Below are 15,253 nucleotides of genomic sequence, written 5' to 3'. Positions count from 1 at the left end.
CAAGGTTAAAAAGAGAATACAAGGAAACCGATTACCGATCTTCGTATTAATTCTATGTTTCCACCTATACTTTTAATTAACGAGTATTACTCTGGAAGATCAGATTGGTATCAGTCCATCAAAGGGACGAGGCTAACCGGGCGATCGTAGCAGGGGCCATCATCATCACGAAACGTTGAACCCGTGGGCTCTCGAAAGCGGGTGCCATCGATAAGGAAGCGTCCCGTATATCGTTGCTGACAAGCGTTTAAAGCGTAAAGCGTTCATCGGAGTCAAATTACGTTGGCCAAGCGAACGTTCTGTCTTCTGGTTCTTAAAAACCGCGATACGAAGTGGCTGATATATCAAAGCGTATAGTTGCCTGTATGAAGCGTACTGAATGAAGGGCGTAGCACGATCTCTCTCGATCCATTCTTTTGGCTGTTCGAATCTTTTTCGAAAGGGAAGATTGCGCGGCTGGAACGCAAGAAGAGGGGCCCACGAAAGCTTCTCTACCCTCCACCGGTGTGTGTACATTTTCGAGAGAACGGGTCAAGATTGGCTTCGTGCCTGAAAAGTAATTGCGAGATCCGAGATACCACGGCACGGTTGCTACGCAATTTGCCCCTACACCTGGCCTCGTTGCTCCCCGTCCTGTTGAAGAGTCCGTAGTCGTCGCGAGAGGCCCGTTTTCGTGAACCATTTCGCGTCTGTTGCCGCTCTTCCACTCGACAAAAATGAAATTGTTTACATCGTTGTCAAGATTAACCGCGTACTGGAAATTATACGCGCGGTCGTTCGCATGCCAATTAAATCGTATAAACGAAATTGGCCCGCGTATAATTGGACGGGATATTGAACGAAAATCGAAAAGCATCTCGCCGGATATTACGTGGAAAACGTATTATATATTTCGTTCGATGGAGAGATGATTTCGCTCGTGTTTCGTGATCTGGATCGGGTCCTTTTAGCGTGCAAGTGCACTTTAAAAGTCATCTGATAGGATTAGTAGTAACGTTACGCTGGTGAAATGTCGCCATGCCTTGGTATACAGATACGTATCTCAAGAAGCGCGATTCTCCTTCGCATTCTTAATTATTTCTTGAGAAAAGACATTTGATCTCGAATCGAAAAATATCAAAATACGATGATCAAGCGTACCTGCGTTTTTAGTTACGATTACAGGTAAAGAGGACTATACTTGCTCGTAAAGAAAAATGGAATAATTACGCGATATCTGTGCATCGTTAAACAGTCCAGCTGATCACAATGCGTCTATAGAAACGCTCACGCTTGAATTCTTAATAAATTCTTAAGAACAGATACGATTATTTCGAATGGAAAAATGAAAGAATCCGCTACTCGAGCCTGTCATATTTTTAGCTAGAATTACAGCGAGGAACGCTATATCTCCTCGTAAAAAATCATTATAGTCATACGATATCTCTGTACGATCGACAAAATCGAGTTAATCACAGCTTCTTGGTCAACAAATCACGAATAACGTCCGTGCTCCACGATCATCAACATCTTCCATTAAACGCATCGCGTCATCTCCGACAAATCTACGCGAGAGTACTCTTCGATCCTCGCTAACAGGTTCTCGTAGCCAGAGTCACGAGTTAATCTATCAAGCGGAATGGAAGTGCAAAACGAATCCACCGAGGCTGAGAAAAGAAATTTTCCACAGTTCTATTCGCAACATCCAGCATCCTTCCCTCGCGTTAATTTGTCAGTCGCGTAATAAGCACGCGCGCGTACACGGGGGGCGGAATAAGGAGAGCAGCGAGGGAAAAGGAGAAAACCACTCGTAGCCAGAAGAAGCCAGAAAGAAAGAGTGGGTTCGCGTTATTACGTGGATCAGGAGCGCGAAACACACACGTTTCTACACGCGTACAAGGTGAACACAAAGGAATGCGTCAACGTCAACGCGCCAGTTCTTTCCGGTGACCGCAAACCCGGTATTAGCGAATGGGAGCAGCGATTAAAATTTATGTTGCTGGCAGAAAGGGCCGATGAACGGGGCCACGGGGAAGACAGGGTAGAGTTTGTTGGCTTTACGTGATTGTCGGATCATGGCGCGGTGGCCTGCGTACTGTGTATACGAAGCCCAGACAACTTTCCCCATAATCTTCGACTCGTACACAGCCACGAGGATCCACCAGGAGGTGTCCAATTATGCAATAGATCACGGACGGGGCGTTCTCCACCACTTGCAAATGGTTCTACCATACTGGACGATAGCTGAGACGTTTGTTCTTTCTTTATTTGTTTCGCTCGTCTTCTCTTTCCTCCTCTTCTCACCATGCTCGATGGAATTCGCGAATAAATCCTTAAGGGCTGACCTTGGATCGCGGGACGCTCGTAAATTTCACCGTAAGGGTATGTCTTCCAGCCGCGCAGCGTAAATTAATCGATCGCAGATAACTCGAGACAGGGCCGTGTTGCTCCACATTCAGAAATTTTCGACGCGAGGTTAATTTATCAATCGGCTCGCTGCTCTCCGCTCCTTTCCTTTCCTATAGACCTTCCTTCACAGTGCCTAAGTGTATTCACGTATACGTGTATGCATCGGGGAGGCTTTGTAAAGAAGAGAGAGAAAGACGGGCCGATAGAGCTGAACAGGCCTGGTGGAAAGAGAGGGTAACTGTAATCCATACTTCACGTGCGCGCACGATATTTCTCCGTCAGGATACAAGTAACACGGTTCCTTTGATCGCAACACAAATACCACAGTGTAGTTATTACGATACAAATCGAGCGTTGTTATACAAACGAGGGCCGACCGATTTATTTATCATGCTTTACACGTTCAGTCGCATTACACGTTTTGTGCGTTCATCTCTCTTTCTCTCTTTGCCAGTTCTCCAAACGATCATCCAAACGGAATCGCCGGTTTCGCTCGGAAACGGACGTACGTCAAATTACGAGTTTAATGGCCGGGCTCTGGCTATCGTACGTCTTGGTGGGTGGCAAAGACAGGGAGAGAATCGTGCTGGCCATATACAGAAACTCACGGGATCTACCGAGTCACCGAGAGATACCACGGTCGTACCCCGACGATCTTGCGTTCGGTTCTTATACGTGTGACTGTACATACACACGATCGCTAATCACACGATCGTGGACTTCGTTATAGAAACACAGATCCAACCACAGCATCGCCTGTGATCCTTAACGATTATAATTTCGCGAGATTCGTTCATGTCGTGATCGTGAACACGGTTAATCAGTGTGCTACGACAGACGGAAATTTCTAACGACATAGTTGTTCATACGTTACTAGGAACAATTAGAGAATCGATTCGGAAGCTTTCTCTTCGTCTTCTTCGAAATAGTTAACTTCACTTTCGAACCTGTCGCGCTGGTAGGATTCTTGCGATTACTAGGAATTTTAAAGAAATATTAACTTCGTCGAAGTAGCAATACGAATATGGGTATGGATTATCTTTTTCCACGAACTCCTTGTAAATACGTAGAAAATACGATTCGTTGCTTAATTCTTCGTAAAACGTATTTTCGTCCAACTCGTACGATAAAAGTTCTTTATGATAAGCGTTGGAACAGTTTGGCAAGCCACTGTGCCTCGAACGACGCTCGAACGAGTCTAGTATTCCGATCCCACGTGTTCCCGATAAAATATACGCTAGAGCGCTTGCACGTCGAATCTCATTGAACGGCTATCTTCCAGCAAGGCGGTTCAATTATAGCGGATAAGGTATACAGATTACGGTGGAGGCACGTTATAACACAGACACACGCGCAGCGTACATACCGACATGAGAAATTGTTTCATCGGTCATTGTTTATGTACCCAATTATTGTACCATTCGTTCACCGAGGGTGGCGTATCACTTACAACAAATCAATTTGAAGCACACCTCGCCCCCGGCCCTACCGCCCCTGGAAACATCGTGTCCCGCTGAGCGGACAATGTTTTGTCTCACCCGGTGCAAGACGACCCGCGGTGCCCGAAGCCGAACGCCAGACCACGGATTTCCTTTTCCTCGCTGCACGAACGGGAGTTCGTGACCCTGGGCTTTGTCGCGAAGCCACGCGACAACGCCGCGACAAGATACGACTATGCGAATCTGCCTTTCGCATATCTATCGTTCATTTTACGTATTTTGGCTGTAATACGTCTTGTAAAACATCGCAAGGAGCTCAGGATGTTTGACAATGAATTAAGAATGTTCAGAGAATCGATAGGCTTGACGGTGGAGTGAGTTGTCTGAATGAGTTATTGATTGAGTATAGTTGTAGCGCTGTAATGAAAGAATGAGAGAGAAAGAAGGTTAAGCTTGGAGAACGTGCGCATTTCGTCCTAGAACTGCTAGCAGATTTATCGATAAAGCTGCTTTACACGTCAACATAGCGAAGGTAATCCCGCGGACGGTTTATGCTTGCAAGTTATGTGTTATTTTACTGGACATACAGAACTGTGGAAGCGATATTAACTTCCTCGATTCTAGCGCGTAGTTACAGTTTCGGACTGAATTTAGGAAAAAGATTAGCGAAAGATCTAAAACACGAAGAAAACACAAATGGATGTATATAGTTGCAAGAAGGCAAGATTAAATGAATTTTTCAACATACGTATATCAGTCTCTCTAGTGGTGATACGAAAGAAACAGTAGGATAAATTTCATAAATTATACAATGTACGTGATGTAACTAAGTAGACAGAAATAAATTCTGAATTTCCTATTTCAATTTCTATCCCATCAACTCGGAACTTCGAGATTTAACGATAAGTATGTAAACTAGGGAAAATAAATTCTCCTAACAGACTAAAAATAAAAAAAAAAAAACCAGTAGAGCAACGAAAATCGAGCAAAACTGGATACAGATATGGATACAGACGTTGCGTTTCATTACGATAACATCGAATCGAGATCTGGCTAGCATATCCGCGCGTACTCAAACGCAATTAAACGTCCCACGTATTCCCGCGAAAGGTAGGAAACTTTTCAGTTTGGCTAGTAAAGGCGAGGAAGAGAAGATACGACGTTTAATCGTCGGCAATTAAATTTCATTAGCCGGGAACATTCCTCGTTCCAATCAACGCCACTTTCCACGCAGGAATAATCACGATGCTGATAGAAGGGGAAAGGCCAGGGGACGCCATTCCTTCGCATCGATCGTAAACCACCTTCTCTCTTCTTATCTGAAGTGACCGTTTCGTCGGTTGAAAGCACGTCGCGTTTCGTTACGCGTCAGAGAATCTGACTAGCCAACAACGGTACTCCGTTAAGCAGTATAAAGTTCATTAATGAACCGCTCATCGGGTTTGTTAATGAGCCAACACCTATACCGTGCTCCACACGGTCGATTCTCGTGTCGTTCGGTCGTTTCGAACCGGTCAAACACAGATTAGAAGTCTGTTAGATGGCTGATGCGTATCGCCGTGTAATCGACTAACAACCAAGCAGATGAACATCATCCAATGAAATTAACCTTCCATTAATTCTCGAAAAGCAGAATGGTGGTTCTTGGCTGGTAAAAGCGCCGGTTTTCTTTATCAAAGTGAATTTAGTGCGTTGTCACTAACGATCCAACTAGGATCGTATTCTTCGATTTATGCTATTCTACTTATTCGTTATTAAAGTGAATTCACCTGAATTCTCTGACCGAGAATTGCTCGCGTTTAATACGAATAAAAGAAGGAAAAAGATTTTCAAAGAATGTTTAAAAAAAAACTTAAGACGTGAGAGAATATTCTCTATGAAAATTAATTGTAGTTAGTCCAATTAGAAAAAAAAGAGAAAAATAAATGATCGAATTGTATCGAATGATTCGATACTCGATACAAAATTGAAAGAACCTCAAACTCAATAGATACTTGAGAGAATATATCAAATCAAATATACGTATATACAGTGAGAGTCGAAAGTGAGTGTAGACCTTGAAAAAGCGAGGTTCCCGTAATACACATCGATTTATTTATAAGCTTACCTATGTTCTTTTTGCCATTAATTTGTATTCTTACATATCTTCTATTTTCGATGAAACATATGTGTAAGAGTTTTTCAAGGTGTACACTCACTTTTTACTTTCACTGTACACCTTCCACCTTCCTCAGAAACTATGGGATCGTAGGTTGAAGTTAGAGTAGTCGCAATTAACGGCTAGGTTAATAAGAATTTAGTATACCTGGAAGAGACAGGTTTTTTTTCAATGGCTGTGCGTCCACACCGGCGATGTTACGCTTCTTGCCGAGGCCACGCGTGTAAGTACGCGGATCCTCCGTTTCCGTTTGGTTCTCGCGCCACGCGGCGTTAAAGTCTGTATTTAAGTGGCGTCTCCCTCGCCGAGATAAGGCTTAATGGCCTTAATGATCATGCGTGCGCAAGGACACGTCGTGACTTTCCTTCTTTACGAGGACCTGACAGTTTTTTCAGGATACTCGTTTCCTTTCCGCTGTCCGCGAATCCAACTTTGTCAACTTATGTGACCGTTTCGGCGCAATTGCGTCCATTCCGCGTTAAATATTTTTTTATGCAAATGAATTTTCATCGAATATGAAATAAAAATTTCTTTTGGAATTTAAAATTTGTCTTCTTGCGTTCTTAATATATATGTATTATCGTATGGTCGAATTATTATAAAATTATTTTGAATTATCCCAGAAATCCGAACCTTAACACTAGAACTACCGATAGTTAACGCGAAGCTATTTTTACCAAAACTAGCCAAAATGTCTAGTCTTTAAAAAATACGTAATAATAGAATATTTTTATATTTATTGATTTATTAATTTCTTACGGAAGGAATTCCATGTTATGTAGTATATTTTTGGTATTATTAATCCATCTAGGACCATGATCCTTAAACGAACGTTGGCACATTTATAAAACTGTAGAACCGACCAATTTGGCCGGTGTGGTAGTTCTAGTGTTAATGTTAGAAAAACGTTAAGTTATTTCCGAGGAATAATTACGTACAATTACACTTCCAGGATTCTTTTCCGACCTTCTTTTGTTTTAGCTTCCTTACTTTCTCTTTCACTATTTTTCGAAAAATAAAAATATGTTTTTATTCGTGAAATTGAACGTAATATGTATAAGTATATAAATGTACTAATTCGTATTACGTATTACTTATTATATGTATTAATTATATAAAATTTATTAACAAAACGACAAGAATTTGTGTTAATTTGTCTCTCAAATACATAAGGATATATCTCCGGATATTCTTCTATCGCATGAAAATTTTCAGACGAGGATGTAAATAATGAAGCTTGACGTTTCCGATATCAATGAAGCGAATCGTAATTTAATCAGAAGATCTGTTATCGCCAAGGGGTGAACAGACTGTAGAAGGAATCGAATCCTCATTCTTCGTCAAGGACTGTTTATTATATCCTAGCCTGGGGCACCGACAATAAAATAATTAACGAGGATCACGCTGTGAGGTTTCGCGAATCGATCACAAAACACTGGCTCAAAGGTAACCCGTGTTTTTCGTTGTTCACGCCGAAGGGCTTGCTACGACTAATTAGCATGATAATTAAGCGGCGCCGACGTTTTTAAGGATTCTTTCTCGCTCGCCCCTTCTCGCTTCGGAGGTCAACTTCCCATTGCCTTCGTGGCCCTGCAATACACGATCCTCTTCGCACCAAGATAAAAATACTCTCTAAAGTCATTAAAAATACTCGTCCAACGTTATTTCCCTATCTTGGAAAGGAGAACTTTCGTTAAAATTATTATGTTGTAATCCCCGCATTTTATATATCGCCAAAAAAGATTTCTGTACCATAAATTAAAATTTAGAAGAATTTCTTCGTATAATTAAATTTCGTTTTTATAACCTACGGTTTCAATATCAAAACGGCATTACAAATGAAAAGATATAATCATCCAAATACACGAAAGTGTCAGGAACATTAAAGCAAAGGATCACGTATATTTTATTCAAGCAACGTGTTAATTCGTTTTAACAATCCCTCGAATACATATTTCTTTTTTCTTATGGAACCCTCTATATCAGGATTTTTAAATTTAAAGCTACTTTACGTTGCTCGGCAACACAAATAATCTCCATTGCAACGATAAAAAAAAAGACACGATTAAAGATTGGTACCCATTGTCATCCAAACACATTAAACCGACAAAAACGCAGGAGTGAACGATCACTCTTTATTCGAACAAGGTGCTAACTCATCTTAACGACGCTTAAGCACTTGCTGCCCTTATCAAACTCCAAATTGAATCCACCCACGTTCCCATCGCCTCCGTCGTTCTCCGCCATTACCTTTCCTTTTCTTCGAACCTGAACGCGATACATTTCGCGGCGTTAAAAAACGGATAAGCGATTCTTCGAAGGATCTTTACTCGCCAAGACTGTTCGTATCTCTGTGCGATTAATTTTTTCGGTCGGTGGAACGCGTGGACAGTTTCGATTGTGCTTCTTTGTCCATAAACGTCCGGTGGGCAGATCGTAACTTTTATAACGCGCGTGGCAGAAACCGGAGAACAACGTCATAATTTCCGATACGTTGGTCGGCCACAACGATGAAGCCATTAATTGGTACATTAATTCAGGAATCGCGGAACGGCGAGCTACCACGCGGACAGAAACCCATAGAATTACGTGTCAGACATTTCGCGAACCCTCTGCCCCCGCGATTCAAGGGACAATGTCTCCTTTAACGAAGCTCATTAATTAAAAACATCGAGAGTCGCCGCTCTTTTCAACGTCTACGCACCTTGCCGGCTACTCAACGTAATTTATCTACATCAAACCGTCTTTTTCTTCTGTTTCAACGCGATCGTCGTTATTATGTTTCACCCTTTCTCTTCGCACGTCCCACATGCGCGCATATTCATTTTTTCCCTCGCATTGTTTAAAGAGAGAATAGATTAGAAGAGAAACAGCGCTGTCTTATTGCATGACAGTATCGAACTTCCTCCGAGAGGAGCTTCACGTATTTCGTGATAAAGTGCGAGTCCTAATCCGAGTGATTAATTGGTCAAAATATGACTGTCGAGCGTTGAATTAGCATCACGATTTCGATGCTCGAAGCAGTTACGTAGAATCTTTATTCCGAATAATTGTTAGAAGAAACTGAGATTTCTGTGGGTCGTGTTTGACAATTTTTTCCGTAACGTTTGAACGGAGAATAGATTAGAAGAGAAACGGGACTAGCTTCGCTGCATCGGGATACTGAACTTTCTCCGAGAGAATTTTACGTGTCAGTGGAATACGATTTGCTGTAATGCAGATTCTTGGTTGTTTAAATGTGTGATATATGTAAGAGATTAGAGTTCTAAAAGGGTGTGACAACGAGGAAATTATTGCGCTAGATTAGATATCTATTTCGACAGAATTTTGCACTAGAATTTCTATTTTAACGGTGTTTGATAAGCTTCAGATAGATTTAAGATACCCTTGTTTCAGGTTTATAAATGTATGCATCTATTATCGAAGAGAATATTTCACGATAATAGAGATACGCGATTAATTAACATAACTAACAGGGAAGCGAATTTACTATCGGGGCACGATAATGCTTTCGTACACGAGTGGAAGGAACGAGTTGTTGAAAGTCGAAAGAAAGGTCGAGGAAGAAGAAACAACTAACGGGTGACCGAAAACGTTTCGTTATGGAAAGCCGTAAGCGGAGAATGGCCATGAAGGGTACAGAGCATCGGCAATTTGTGCGTCGAAATTCTTTTCACGGCGGGAAACAAAAAGGAGTTAATTCGAGCCTTTAAAACCTCGGGGACGTTCCCGTTCCCACGTCTCCCGGCTGGACCGCGACCCCGGCACGCGAACTCACCGCCAGAAAATCATAATCTCTTCCTTATATCGCGGCGTGCATCGACCAAAATCGCCAAACAACAACCGATCGTCCATTGTAATTTGCCGCTTACTCGAACCATATCGTTGATATTCGAATCGCAACTAATCGAACACGCCCAACGTTCATCTTATCGATGATACTTGTTGAGATAGTTTGGTTTCAGATCGTTTAAAAAAGCAAAGGAACATAAATTTCACTCAAGCAGTGTGATAAGAAACGTTATCTATCCTTTAGTACACTTATGACAGATATAAATGTATTTTGTAATTAAAAAAGAAAACTGATCTTATTAATCGCGTGTGTTAGAAGGATTACATTGGATTACACTGTGTTTCGAAGATATTACGAAGGCTCGTGTTGAAAATTATCAAATGTCCTGTGACTTACGAGTGAAATTGTACATAGAAGGAAGACATTCCTACATCCAAATATCCTTTAATAAACGAGAGGACAGAAAAGTGTGAGTAGATAGGTTTGATGGATGTTCCTAAGAGAGAATCAAGCACGTTCGAGGGAAGCAATCGTCGGGAATCTTGTCGACGCAAGAAGAGATTCACGGGCTGTTAAGAAGGTGGTCGCGCTCGCTTGTAGGTTGGCAGTTCTTCTATTAAGGCAGGTCGCGAAGCCGCTGTAAATCAAGGATCTCCGCGTAAAAGTCGCCAGAGTTATTGCGCCACCTCGTACCGCTGTAATACGGGTACCCATGTAATACCGCGGCTGTTTTATTTCATAACTAGACGTTCCTACCGAAGATCACGCGTTGGAATATAAAGAAGTGAAAGGAAGAAGGGGACGTTCGTGGTCTCGCGTGTCCCGTTTCTTCGTCCTGTAACTTGTAAATAATATTTCCGTCGTTGTCCTCGGGTCGATCTCGCTAATTTACACGTCAAGCTGGATTAACGAGTCTCTAATTGGCTAGATCGATCAAGATGATAATTAAGGATGTTAGATACTGTTAGAAGATTTTTTGTAGCTGAAATACCTTGGAAATGATAAGTTGTTTTTCTGTGTTTGCGCTTAGATCGCTTATGAATATTTATTGGCAAATTTATTACGAAAATATTTTTTCCGATATTCCAATTTTCTATCGCTTGATTCCTCTGGTATCCTTAAGCAGCGACAAATACAAAATCTCCTCTGAAGAATCCAGAAACAGTTTAAGATACCCAACCCATTTACTCTTCCAACGAACATGCTACATGTACGAGTATCTTTCCTCCGTTTTAATTCCTACACTTTGATATACACGTAAAGTGTAAATGTTTCGTGAACAGAGCAAATCGGTTAAAACCAGGCTCGCTTATTATGTATAGCGTAACAGAACAGTTACCGTTTCTAATACGATTCAGGAGAGCAACCGCGTCTGTGACGCGACGCTGGAATGAAACCTGGCGTCTGGTATCCTACACTGTTTATACTAATAGTCGAAGCAACTCCTAGCCAATACTGGATCCATTAAACGGAGTCGTTCCACTCGATATACGCTAGCTATAAATGTTCATGATTCTAACTATCGAGTCTTCGACGTTTCGTAGGAATGTCAGAGCCATCCTTCCTTTCTCCTCTCTTTTTTCATCACATCCTTCTCTCTTCTCTCAGTTCATCTATCGGCGTAATAACTCCATTACCGGCTGCTCGCGCCTCTGTGGCTTTAATGTCTCATTTCCATTCTTGCGCTGTGCCAGCTACCGTTTCTTGCCCTCGTGTCCAGATTATCACCACGGCCACGAAAGTGTCGTTCCTTATCGGTTCTTCGTATAATCGGTTCAAGGAAACCGCTCGAGCGTTACGTGTCCGGAGATGTTAAAATTCAAGACCACTCTCCTCGGGTCGAGAAACGATACGAAGAAACTCTATGGAAGTTGAGTATTAATAGCGTTGGAAAGTCGAATGGTGCGACCGGTTAATAAGATTCGTAGTGGATTATGTTCGTTGGTAGAAATTAACTCTGATATCGGTATAGGTGACTATAATAACGTAGATTAGATTTAAATTATGTTACTTAACGCTTCGTAACTGCCTGGTATCACGGGGGCGACATTATTAATTCGAAGAAACTTATTTCTTATAATGTTTTCGCTAGTAAAAGATAGGAAAAGGAACAAAGTTGTCGTATAAACTTATAACGTCCTTTTTAAGCTCGCTGTAAACTAATGAAATCTAATGATCCTCTGCACAAAAGAACATTTCTTTTTTTTTAAACCAGAAAGTACGAAAACGACTAGCACATAAAAATGAAACACAAGGCGTACACGCGAAGCCAATGGCAGCGGAGATTCGACATTCGACTATTTGTTGAGATTCATGAGGATGCAAGCTGTTTGATGCTGCGACAAGGATGCCTTATACAGATGCTCCTTCATTCGTATTAATAAACAGCGAGTATGGCTAGGCCAGGCCGCAAAGCCAAGGTCGCGGAGGTTAAGGTGTGTTCAACAAGCTGTTCATGGCTACTACCTAAAGGGCTAGCCACTGCACCCGGAAGTACAGCTCTTTGGCTTGTGTAACTCAAGATCGTCCGTGTAACGTGTTGCTTTCCTAAGACGCTGCTCTTCTGACTCCGGAATTCCCGATCCTCTCATCGTCCACGCGTTTCAGACGCGAGTCCAGGACGCGCCAGCTCGAATCGAGAGGAATGTTAATGCGCGTTTTCCATGCTGGTGAACCAGTGGAAAAGAAGATATTGAAACGATCGTTTTCAGAAAAAAGTGGACTTTGCCAGTAGACGTTAAAGAACCGGCTACCATTTAGAGGGGCTACGGGAGAGGATCGTTTCAAGGGAGAGAAGAATCATCATCGTGCAGCCTCTTCCGTAAAGGGATAGCTCGGACACGTTTCTATTTATTATAAGTCGGGAAAAGTCAACAATCGGGAGCCGGAGTCGACCGTAAATCACGACAGAGTCGTCTCCTGGCGCGCCTTAACGTTAAGGACTGGTATATGTAACCTATAAGAGGGATGCGCAGGCGGCAGTGATATATCGCACGAGTCCCCCCATTGTCTCTGACTAAGTTCACAGCGACGGGCCACCGAGCAACGAGACTCTTCCGAGTATTAATTACAATGTCCGCAGCTAAAGCACCGGGGTTCGCCTGGCTCGGGTTTGGTCAGAGGGCCCGGCCGATTTTTCTTTCGGAGAGAATCCGTCCACGAGTAGACCCGGCAAATTGTATTTACCGAGTCGGCCACTTGGCAGGATTTGGTCTTTTAAGCGGTGGGAATTAGGTAATTCGATATTTGAAACTCTTCTCCACCCGATACATCGTTTGTCAGTAACACGTTGACGCTTGATATTTTGAAATCTTATTTTTCTTTTTTCTTTTTTTGTACTTACGCTGTGATACTTTAGTCCGTTTGAGTCCCAAGGAGAGCGATCGCGTTGTTTACATTTTGTGTCGAAAAGTTCCAGTACATTTGAACGTTACAGACGACCGACGGTATTTTCTATTTCATCGTTAACTTCTCAATAATTTTTATTGAACAAAACTTGAAATATTTATAAACTAATAGTACGGATATATAATAATATAAATGTATTTCATAAAGTAACAAATATGACGAGAGCTATTGTGCCGCTTGTTTCTCCTCGCAATCGATTAAGACTCGATTTTGCGACTCTGCTTTTTCAATGATCCCTGGGACTCAAACGGTTATTATTAAATTATTGTAGTAATACCAGGTAATTCGTTTATTACAGTTACTCTTCGAGGGAAATTGTAATCGATTATAATTTATATTCTTACGAGAATTGAAAATTCTGATTGTAAAAACCGTTACTTTTAACGTATCTATTAAATTTGATAGTAATTCTTGGAAACTTTAACTCACCATTTGGAGCCTGCCTGCAGAGCCTGGCGAACATCCTCTAGTTTGTCGCTGATCGTCTACCTGCGAACAAGAATTCGCTCCAGATTACCATCCAGTCCACAATTTGACGGAAACTAATCTACTCTAAATTAATCTTCGCGACTCGACCGCCTACCGACACGCCATCGTGTAATAAACCAAGAATTTCCATGATTTTCTTCCTCTTTAACGGAATGAAACAACTATCCTTGAACCACAACCATAATCACGAGGTGGAAGAGTATCAAAATTCATAGTAACCAGTGATTCAACACCGGAGCAAGTATGATGCTTCAGGCAAGTGCGAGTTTAACAGGATATTTCCTTAACGTTAATGGCTACCAGTCATTCTCTAATATAATTACGAGCTTTCTTTGACTAATAGGTAACGACAGGTGATCCTCCTAGCGCTCCAGCTTTCTCTACTGATTTTACGGAGCTGTCCCTCGGGGCTTGTCAGCCGTAGTTTGTCGATTCTAAATCATATTGCCACGTGGAATCATAACTTCTAATTCCAAACGATCTACTCCACGGATCGTTTTCTTCGGCAGGAAGAATCTCGTTTATAGAAAATATATCTTTCGCGTCTTGTATATTATGCGTCTGTGTAAAATATATCACCGACACGTGTTCGAGATCAGTCTGAGAAGTATTTAGGTGTTTCGAGTGTCTTGAGAATAAATGACGCGATCTTAATCTATTTTACATTGTCTTTAATTAAAATTAAATATCAATACCAGAACAGAGTTAAGTATAATAAATGAAAAGATTCGTATTGGTCGCTCTCGACGATCTGTTTAGCCTTTCCGGGCTACGAAGTACTTCGATAAATTTTCATCGACCGCGTCATCTGAAATTCTGATAGAACAGACCCGTTGGGAGATATACGTCAGGTTCGATGTTCGATTCGAGAGGAAATAATCGTTCAGGGCCTCCCAACGCGTCCCTCGACGACGTTTAGAATCGAAAACACGCGAGGAATGCTTTCTCTTCAATGTTCCATTCCTTACCTTGACCAGATAGCTATCTGCCTATTTCAACAAGAGACACTTCTCGGTAGACGTCAAAGAAGTTTCTGAGACACTAAATCAAAGATCGAATTGGATAGATCGAATTAGAAAAGCGTGGCTTCTAAAACTGTATTCTAGAATTCTTTATGGGACCGAGAACATTTAACGGGATATATTGTTCTCGTTATAAATTTCTACCAAGTAACGAAACGTTCAAACTTACGTTGCTCTTAATTGAATATTATTAAGAAGGAGAATTATTAAGAATAAATATAAAAAGTTCCTTTTAAAACAGATGTTTTCTTTTTCTAGTGGGACGATGTTGAAACTCATACATCTAAGAAATTGTAAATCTTAGTTCGAATGGAAGTAGTTTGGTCGAAACACGCTTAAATAAATTTATTGAAATCGAACTGAAACGTGTACGTATATAGAATATCCATAGCACACATGTACACGCGAAAGGAAGAAGAATGCAGGTAGCAGAACGTCAGTAGACACGGTGAAACTATCATTTACAATGATTATTACCATACGACAAGCGACAAGAGGGAGAAAGATGAGAAAGTCGTCGGGCCTCTACATAATTGCACAACGCACAGGACACGTG

General features: G+C 41.6%; 1 protein-coding gene across 3 annotated transcripts in view; it reads right to left on the bottom strand.

The window, feature by feature from the left end:
- Positions 1-15,253, bottom strand: part of LOC139985758 (uncharacterized) — an 88,106-nt gene that overhangs the window by 40,830 nt on the left and 32,023 nt on the right. The window contains exon 3 of one of the 3 annotated variants that reach the window (XM_072000475.1): positions 13,616-13,675. The exons of the other annotated variants lie outside the window; for them this stretch is intronic. Coding sequence (XP_071856576.1) covers positions 13,616-13,649 — 34 coding nt within the window. The 5' untranslated portion in view covers positions 13,650-13,675. The remainder of the gene's footprint in view (positions 1-13,615; positions 13,676-15,253) is intronic. 3 annotated transcript variants of the gene reach the window in all.

The sequence above is a fragment of the Bombus fervidus genome, chromosome 3 (assembly GCF_041682495.2).
Source record: "Bombus fervidus isolate BK054 chromosome 3, iyBomFerv1, whole genome shotgun sequence".
NCBI lineage: Eukaryota > Metazoa > Arthropoda > Insecta > Hymenoptera > Apidae > Bombus > Bombus fervidus.
This window is presented reverse-complemented; position numbering and strand designations above follow the sequence as displayed.